At 32.6% G+C, this 8,376-nt stretch overlaps 1 protein-coding gene across 2 annotated transcripts in view; it reads left to right on the plus strand.

Moving 5' to 3' along the window:
* Positions 1 to 7,415, plus strand: part of LOC117122648 (SPRY domain-containing protein 3-like) — an 11,625-nt gene extending 4,210 nt beyond the window's left edge. For both annotated transcript variants that reach the window (XM_033268336.1, XM_033268330.1), the window contains exons 5-9: positions 1,514 to 1,696; positions 2,898 to 3,105; positions 4,018 to 4,132; positions 4,867 to 5,044; positions 5,733 to 7,415. In XM_033268336.1, the coding sequence (XP_033124227.1) occupies positions 1,514 to 1,696; positions 2,898 to 3,105; positions 4,018 to 4,132; positions 4,867 to 5,044; positions 5,733 to 5,867 (819 nt within the window). In that variant the 3' untranslated portion in view covers positions 5,868 to 7,415. The remainder of the gene's footprint in view (positions 1 to 1,513; positions 1,697 to 2,897; positions 3,106 to 4,017; positions 4,133 to 4,866; positions 5,045 to 5,732) is intronic.
* Positions 7,416 to 8,376: the final 961 nt, after the last annotated feature.

Raw genomic sequence — 8,376 nt, forward strand, 5'->3', positions numbered from 1 at the left:
CTATATATGGGCACATCATGACTATATATGGGCATACAACAGTATTTTGTCAAAGAAGCAGCAAGATAAACTACAAAGTTTAAGTAATACAATCCCACCCTCCAATTCGACACCACAGATGTGTATAAGAGACAGATTGCACAACTGCTCTGCTGGAAGCGTATAAATGCATGTCGTTGCCAAGTTGTTGCTAACGAAAAAATGTGAATTATAGGGTAATACGCCCGCGCGCGATCCAAAAGCGGGGAACACATAGGTTTGTCACGTCAATGGGATCTGTTGCCGAGTGATCTCCTTCTCAATAATACCTCCATGCTGTAACTAGCCAGCTGCTCAGGCTAGGCCACTGAAAGTCCCCCAGTGAGTTGCGAGACGTTGGCGGTGCTGTTTCAAAATAAATCCAATAAAATGGTCTATAAACATCGTCTTTACGTGCTATTTAGAGCCATGTTACATCTTTGCTGTGCATGAGTGCCTTATTACGCAACACCATCTGCTGACTGTCGATCATTATTAAAATACCCTGTCCATACTATATCAAATTTTATTTGACAAAAACATGTGACATGCCAAAATATGGTCATGATGACATCACATCATGACCATATATAGGCACATCATGACTATATATGGGCATACAACAGTATTTTGTCAAAGAAGATTTGATGATCTGGACAGAGCTTTATGCAAGCTTTGTCGCATTGCTTTCTTTTATACTTAAAACAGCTTAGCTCTATAGACTATTTTATCGGACTTATTTTGAAACCGCGCCGCCAAAGTCTTGCAACTCACTGGGGGACTTCCAGCTGCCTAGTCTGAGCAGCTGGCTAGTTACAAGTAGAGTACCGCTAGACCAGGGGTTGGCATAAAAATCGGTCGGAGGCCAAAGTGAATTACTGATTTAACACTGAGGGTTGCACCCAAACTTTGGTCTTTCCAGTGTGCTTCTGAAAACCTCCAAGCACTGCTTTTACACCACTTTATTCACAGTTTTAATATTACTTTTTTCATATGATCGGTGTCAGGCCGTAAAATACAAAGTCTTTTCTAGCCAATGTTGCTTGTTTTCATTTCATATTCGCGGGCCGCAAAAAAATTGCTGTCAGGCCGCACTTTGCCCACCTGTGTGCTAGACCTTTGCTATACCAGCAGTAGACAACTGATACTATCTTGCTAATTACTGTAATAACTGTATATATGTAAACATTGAAATAGCTGTTTAAGACAGACTTGTTTTCAATATAAACATTTCATGTTTTTTTTCCTTTTTAAAATATTTGTGCTCGTTAGTAATTTAGTTTTATCGTTGATTTAATCCATGATGGTAAATACGTAGTGCGAAATGTTAGGCCTCTGAAAGTCCCCCAGTAGTGGTTGCCAGGTGATCGGAAATTTTCATTTCAAATTTCGCGTAAAAGATCTATTTTAAAGCATCATGACGAGAGTTACTTGTTGTGTGTACAGAAAATAAATATCTATATCAAAGTAATTTCTCATAATATTATGTCAACAGATTGCAAGCCAAGATGTTGAGTTTCCAGCTTGTGGGCTTTTTCCTGCCATCTCTTTCAAAACAGCTGGTGATCGTGTACAGGTCCATTTGCAGGCCGATGGCCCCAGCATGGTGGAGGAGATGGTGGTGGATAGTTGCGAGGAGGACTGGGCTAGGCTGCACGATGTTGAAGTTAATGGACCCGTAAGAAGCTATGCAAATAATTACATATTAATACATTGAATTGATAGTATTTTACATTGAGCCTTGGGTTTTTGATGCATTTTACTATAAATAATAATAATAATAATAGTGTAGTGGGTCAAGAAGTGTAGGGTGATGGAAGTTTAGAGGTCCAAATACCTAGGAAGACTTGGGTGCAAGTTGTTACCAGTGATCTCCGTAAGCTAAGAATAAGCCGTGTAACTACACAAGGAAAGCCGTGCAAGGAAAGCTAGCAATGTGAACAGTCTAACCCATGCTAGCATGGATTACTTGCGGACTTTAAATTGATAGTAATGATATGATAATAATAATAATAATTATTATTATTATAATTATAATAATTATAATAGTTAATAGTAATAGTATAGTAGCAATATTAATAGCAATAGTATAGTAATAGTAATGGTCAGTAATATATTCCATATTATCAATCAATCTATCAATTGAAATAACCTGTATAGCATCAAAATATATCACATGAAGTAATGTTTGGTGGTGCTGAATGAAGATAGTATAATTTTAGAGTGCACAAAATGGTTAATCTCATTGTGTAATAAGTTTAAATGTATTTTTCTTCAATAATAATGATAATAATAATTGTTAATATTGTTATGGACATGCTCTACAGAAAAGGTATGACTTTATTTATTTATTTTTTAAATGGTAGCATGGATATATGAAATCAGCAACAACCAAATAAACAATCAATAAAATGTAATAGTAATAGTAATAATACGGAACACATTTTATTAGACACTTTTAGTCAGATGGCTAGTTATATCTGGCCTCAAGTTATTTGCCATTTGACCATCATGAAAGAAAAAAATGAAATAATAATGTTGAGAATAATGTTAGTAATAACAGTAGCTATTCATTGGTAAAGGGTAGGGTAAGCGAATAACCCGTTGTGCTGAATTGCATATGGGCGTGGTCTGTGACCACCTAGCCACCGTAAAGAGGCGCTTGTAGCAGCTATATGTTCACATCATTGGGCAATGACAGGGGCTGACATGAACCACAGCATCAGGGTAACACCCTGCTCTACCGTAAGATGTAATGTGTTCTTAAAAGTGCACGAGCCAGATGGGCACACAGGACCTCTATTTTAAGTCCTTTGAGAAAATTTGGTTATACCAATTGATCCCATTATATAACGTATGTAATTTTCTGTGTTTTTCAGTTTTTATCGTACATGGGAAGAGGAAAGTCCACAACAGATGTAGGACTAGCCCAGGCTAGAAAGCCAGTCACACCAACAAATCACTACTTCGAATTAGAGATAATAGACCCTGGTAAAAGCTGTTACGTTGCTATAGGCCTAGCACGACGTAACTATCCAAAATCACGTCATCCTGGTTGGAATTATGGCTCCATAGCGTACCATGCAGGTTAGTGTACACTGGTGTATGCAATTTATTTTCTAATATTGCCTCCGTTATGAGAGTGAAAGATATACCATCTGTGATATCCTAAATAATTTTAAATACAGTGTGATAAAAAATAATTTCCACAGAGGCACTCAACTGTTAAAATTTAGAAAAATAAATAGTTTTTGTAATCATTATTACATTAAAATAGAAAAACAGTAATGCACAAACTTACAATTTAAATCGTTGTGTTAAAATCTACAGTCACACATGATAATAGCCATATTAATCATAATCATTGTCATCTTTATCATCATCATCATCCTATTAGATCATAATCACCATTATCATCATGATTATCATCACCTATAATAATCATCAAGATGTTTATCACTCTGCATTATGATATGGTACGTAAGTTCAGATTAAATATTTAAAAACTAATTAAGATTGTCATCAAAGCAAATAAGTGTACATTTTTTGTTTAAACTCTTAGAATATGTATTTGTTATTAGAGGGTGTCCAAAAATTTTTAATGTTACCTACCCGATCCAATATGCCATGACCTGTAAATATGACTTGACAGCTAACTTCATACAAGCATGATGAAAAACAAATTCTAGATGTCATTTATCCCATCAGCTGTCTGACTATATATAAAGCAGTGGATTGACCCATAAAGTTAACTTGATTCACTCCTATAAGTATCACCATAATTCATACATTCTATTTATTTCATCTTCCTTTATTTATGTATAATCTGTCTCATGATGTATAGATAATGTTTTTTTGTTAACACAGGTATACTTCAAGGAACCAAATCTTAGACTGTACCGTTGCGACAATGATGTTTTATTGTATCATATAAAATAACTGATGAGAATTTGAATGTAACTGAAAAATTTGAATTCATAATTGACTTTGTTCTTGTAGATGATGGAAAATTATTCAATGGTGTAGGGCAAGGTGATCCATTTGGTCCCAGGTGTTACAAAGGTGATATTATGGGATGTGGGGTGATGTTTCCAAGGGATTATCAATTTGATGAGTGAGTTCATATCTATTCAATTAGCTGTACTTATCGTTCAAATATTTGAATTTGGTGCGAGATTAGGCAATTTTTTGACAGTGTTACTATACTACAGATTTCCACTTCATTATCATTTTAACATATTTCTATATCATGTTATAAATTTTGTTTATTTATATATTTAAAAAAATCATCTTTACGAGGGTGAAAAACCTACCAATCAGGATACTGCTTTCCATGAAAAAATTATTGTTTTTTAATCTGAAAATAGTGCTCATCACATTATATATTTTGCTGTTATCACTGACAAAGCAATCAAGAGACCAATATTAACATAGCCTAAACAAAATATAACTGAACATATTTGAGGCTTGCCATACTAAAACAAGCATACTGTTGGTAATCGTTAAACAGAGTAATTAACATAAGGATGTGGCAGTACAGAGAAGCTGTAGTACTTCGTAACTTTGGCAATAGTAAGCCGATTCCAGTAAATGACATATCATTTAATGGCTTATTATAATGTGGAGAATAATATTAGTATATTAGAATGTCAATTTTCATGTTTTTGTCACTATTGCTGGTTTTGGCATGGCACGCCCCAATGGACAAAACACAAAACTATCATGTCCAAGACAGAAGCAAATAGCATAAGTAATAATATAAAGGAAAGATTTTTCAAATTACAAGAGGGATTTTGATGATGATAATATCACCACAACATTTAAAAAAAAATTTATTTCTTCTTTCAGTGAAGATAAAGATGGTGAAGAAGAAGAGGGGGCGGTGTCAGTTTTACCCCCAAGAGAAGCTCTATACGGGCTTGCTGAACTCAACCTTATCTACCCTAGAGGTCAGTATGAGGACGATGATCAAGACTTACTAAATGAAGAACTAATGGATTTGCAAAGCCAAGGAATTAGTGTCCAGGTTTGTTTTTTTTTTTTTATTTTGTTTTGTGATTTTCAGAAAAAAATATTGTTCTATTGTTGAATAAATACATCTGTTTCCATAATTATATTGTTTAATTTAGTAGCAGGTATACATTTTTCCATATCTTTGATCAACATAATAGAAAAATTGCATAGTATATATATAAAAAAAGGGTATATGTATCGTATTACAAATTTACCATGGACTGGTGTACCATTCATTATCATCATTGGAATTCAATTCAATTCTTTTATTTCAGACAATTGATATCCATATAATATAAAAAAAAACAAGACAAGAGAAAAAAATCAATCAACTGATTGAACTGCGCACAAAACAATTGTGAACCTCTTTGAAATAATTAAAGGACTAGGCCAAAGTGTACAGCAGAACTGTCCACATATTTACATATAAAAATGGAAACAAGCATGTTTCTGCTATAAAGCTGTCGCTTACGAAAACTAAAAATTGAGCTTCTTAAAAATTCGAAAAATCTAAGTTTTAATTTATTTTTGATACAGACCTAATTCCTGTTTCAATAACAATGAAACATCTTGAATAATCTAACTTGTATTTTCTCTCTTTCTTTTTTTTTTAAGTTCATCCGTAAACTTACAAAGAGATGATAAATAGCAATGACTTTTTTTTATACTGTGACATAAGAAACCTATACATATCTTTCCAGGTCTTTTTCACTAGAAATGGTAAAACAATTGGAAGAAGAGAAGTGCGGATACCGCAAGGTGGATTCTTCCCATCTATAGGCATGATGAGCATGGGAGAGAAGGTCCGCATTGACCTCCGACCTTTGAGCGGTTGAAATGTTACTTGCTGGCATGTCTTACTTTTTATATAAACATGCTTGTAAATTGCACATTATACAAATTAGTGTGTGTGTATATATATATATATATATAAAAGAGTGAATATATACACCCAACATATTTTTATGGCTCATTTTTTTTTTCAATTATTTTGCTGTTTGAAAATTAATACGTTTAAAAATTAATAAGAAACATCTCCTCAATAGTTCTTGAACAATTTAATGTCACATGTTGGCTTTGTCCGCTATATCATGTTCTTTGTAATTATCTGTAATTTAATATATATGTTTTTAAATTCTTTTTTAAATTAATTTTTTTTTACTGAACTATGGGTTTGCATTTTCTTAGTAGACCAAATTTAAAGTCCAGGATTAACCTTATAGTTTTGGGCTAGTTAGCCCTTGTCCTGGATTAAACCTGTTTCTTGAAACCAAGATTGATTATCCAGATTATATATATTTCCAAAATACTGACCTAGAAATTTATAATTTATAATCCAGAAGAAGGCCCAAGACAAGTATTGATGAACAAGTATTTAAATAGTGTTTTAACAAATGTCAAGTGGCCTAGGTGATTGTAGCTACCTTTGTTAATGTGTGAGACACCAAACAAATTGAGGCATATAGGCATAACAAGCTACTTCATACCCATTTCTGTCGGGGGTTTGAACATTTCTTGTCTAGCTATTATTTCTATTATGTAAAATGTTGCATTGTATTAATGTGCATTAGTAATAATGTGCATTAGTAATAATGAAAGCATAGATATAGCAAAGACAGCTGATACAAGTTGTTTTTCTGGCAGAGTTTTTTTTTTTCAATTTATAATACAGCATACTTTTATATTTAATATAATAATAGTGGGAGTGGTTGGCGCAGAGGTTTCATTTCAGTACCTTAACATCGAGGTCGGCGTTCAAACTTTTGCTGTGCATTTCGCTTGTGTTCTTGGACAAGGTAATTTACCTACGATTGTCTCTCTCCACCCAGGAGTATAAATAGGTACCTGATTCAGGGGAGGAAAAATGTGGCGTGGAAATAAATTGACCACCCTACCACACAATGCCGAGGCATGGGCTAACAGCACATTCCCTATATTCAGTAATGAATATGGACTACCTTTTTTAAATATTTATTCTACAATCGTTATAAATTCAATACCATCGACCTTTTTTATTACGTATGACGTAATATTTTTTACTGGCATGCTCTGCCTTTTTATCCTGCAATTGGAATTATTTACAGTATTATTATTATTATTATTATTATTATTATTATTGATAAAAATTTTGTTAATGTTTTATTATAGTTTTGGTTGAGAACTGTTTCTATCGAAAGGATGTGAATTTTAGGTGAAATTATACTGTAAAATGTGTAGTGTACATAGATATAAAAAATAAATGTCTAATGCAAGAAATGTGAAGATAATGTTTTGAATATTTAAGCTATCTTTTTGTAAAAGGGTTTCCTTTCTAAAAGGATTATTTTTATGGCATTTTTTTAACATTTTAGTTTGCAAAATAAATTAGCTGCATCTGCAAAAAATGGTGTGACTAATTATTGATTTTTGTTTATCGTCTTTTTGATTGACCTATTGACTTACCATTTACCATCTTATTAAAAGCATAACTGTCGATTGGTGGCTCTGATGGTGATGATAATAGTGACAATTTTGTTTTACAGTGTACATTAGTTGTTTTTCTCGGTGTTAAGTTAAAGTTGCTACTAATGTTTTTGGGCCTGAAAACAAGGGAACTCTAAAAACAGTTGTATAAACAGCTCAAACGACTCCCAAATCTGTACTCATGTTTTATTAATAGAATAAATATCTAGTTAGTTTACCGAAAATAGTAAAGATCAATTTATAGTAGGTCTAGATGGCAGCTGAATTTCCCGACAACAGCTAATGTTCGTGTTCGTATTATTAAACATATGAATATTCTAAGGGGGGTTTTTTTCCCCTCAAAAGCTTGTTTATGTTATTTATAGCTTGTGATATTAAACATTATTAGCAAACATGTGTTTTAATATTTACATTTTACCACTCGATTTGTGTAAATGATTAAATAATGATACCAATATAACAGTAAGCATAAAAGATCAAAAGATTTACTTTCCTTTAAAGGAATATAATGTATTTATAGAAATGTATTTAAGTGACTATCATGCAAGTCATGGATGAGTGTACGCGTATTATCTATTATGGTACCTAAGTGACGCGTATCTGATTTAAGATAATTATGTGCTTAAACCAATCAGAGCTTGGACAGCTCTGCGTCAATACTAATTTTGATGCCAGCTTGTGATAAAGTAATTTCAGAGATAATTAAATTTATAATAATAAAGTTATAAAATTAATTTAGTAAAGAGAAAATCTATTGTACATTGTATTGTATTATACTGTAATTAATTTATTATTTTGTAGTAGTGTTACAAAAACTGGTTCTAAGTTATATTGTAAATGCTTAAGCTTATATGAAGATTTTATTTTAAGATTGTAAAATCG

The sequence above is a fragment of the Anneissia japonica genome, unplaced genomic scaffold (assembly GCF_011630105.1).
Source record: "Anneissia japonica isolate Jap-2015-1 unplaced genomic scaffold, ASM1163010v1 scaffold3032_len512176_cov184, whole genome shotgun sequence".
Lineage (NCBI taxonomy): Eukaryota > Metazoa > Echinodermata > Crinoidea > Comatulida > Comatulidae > Anneissia > Anneissia japonica.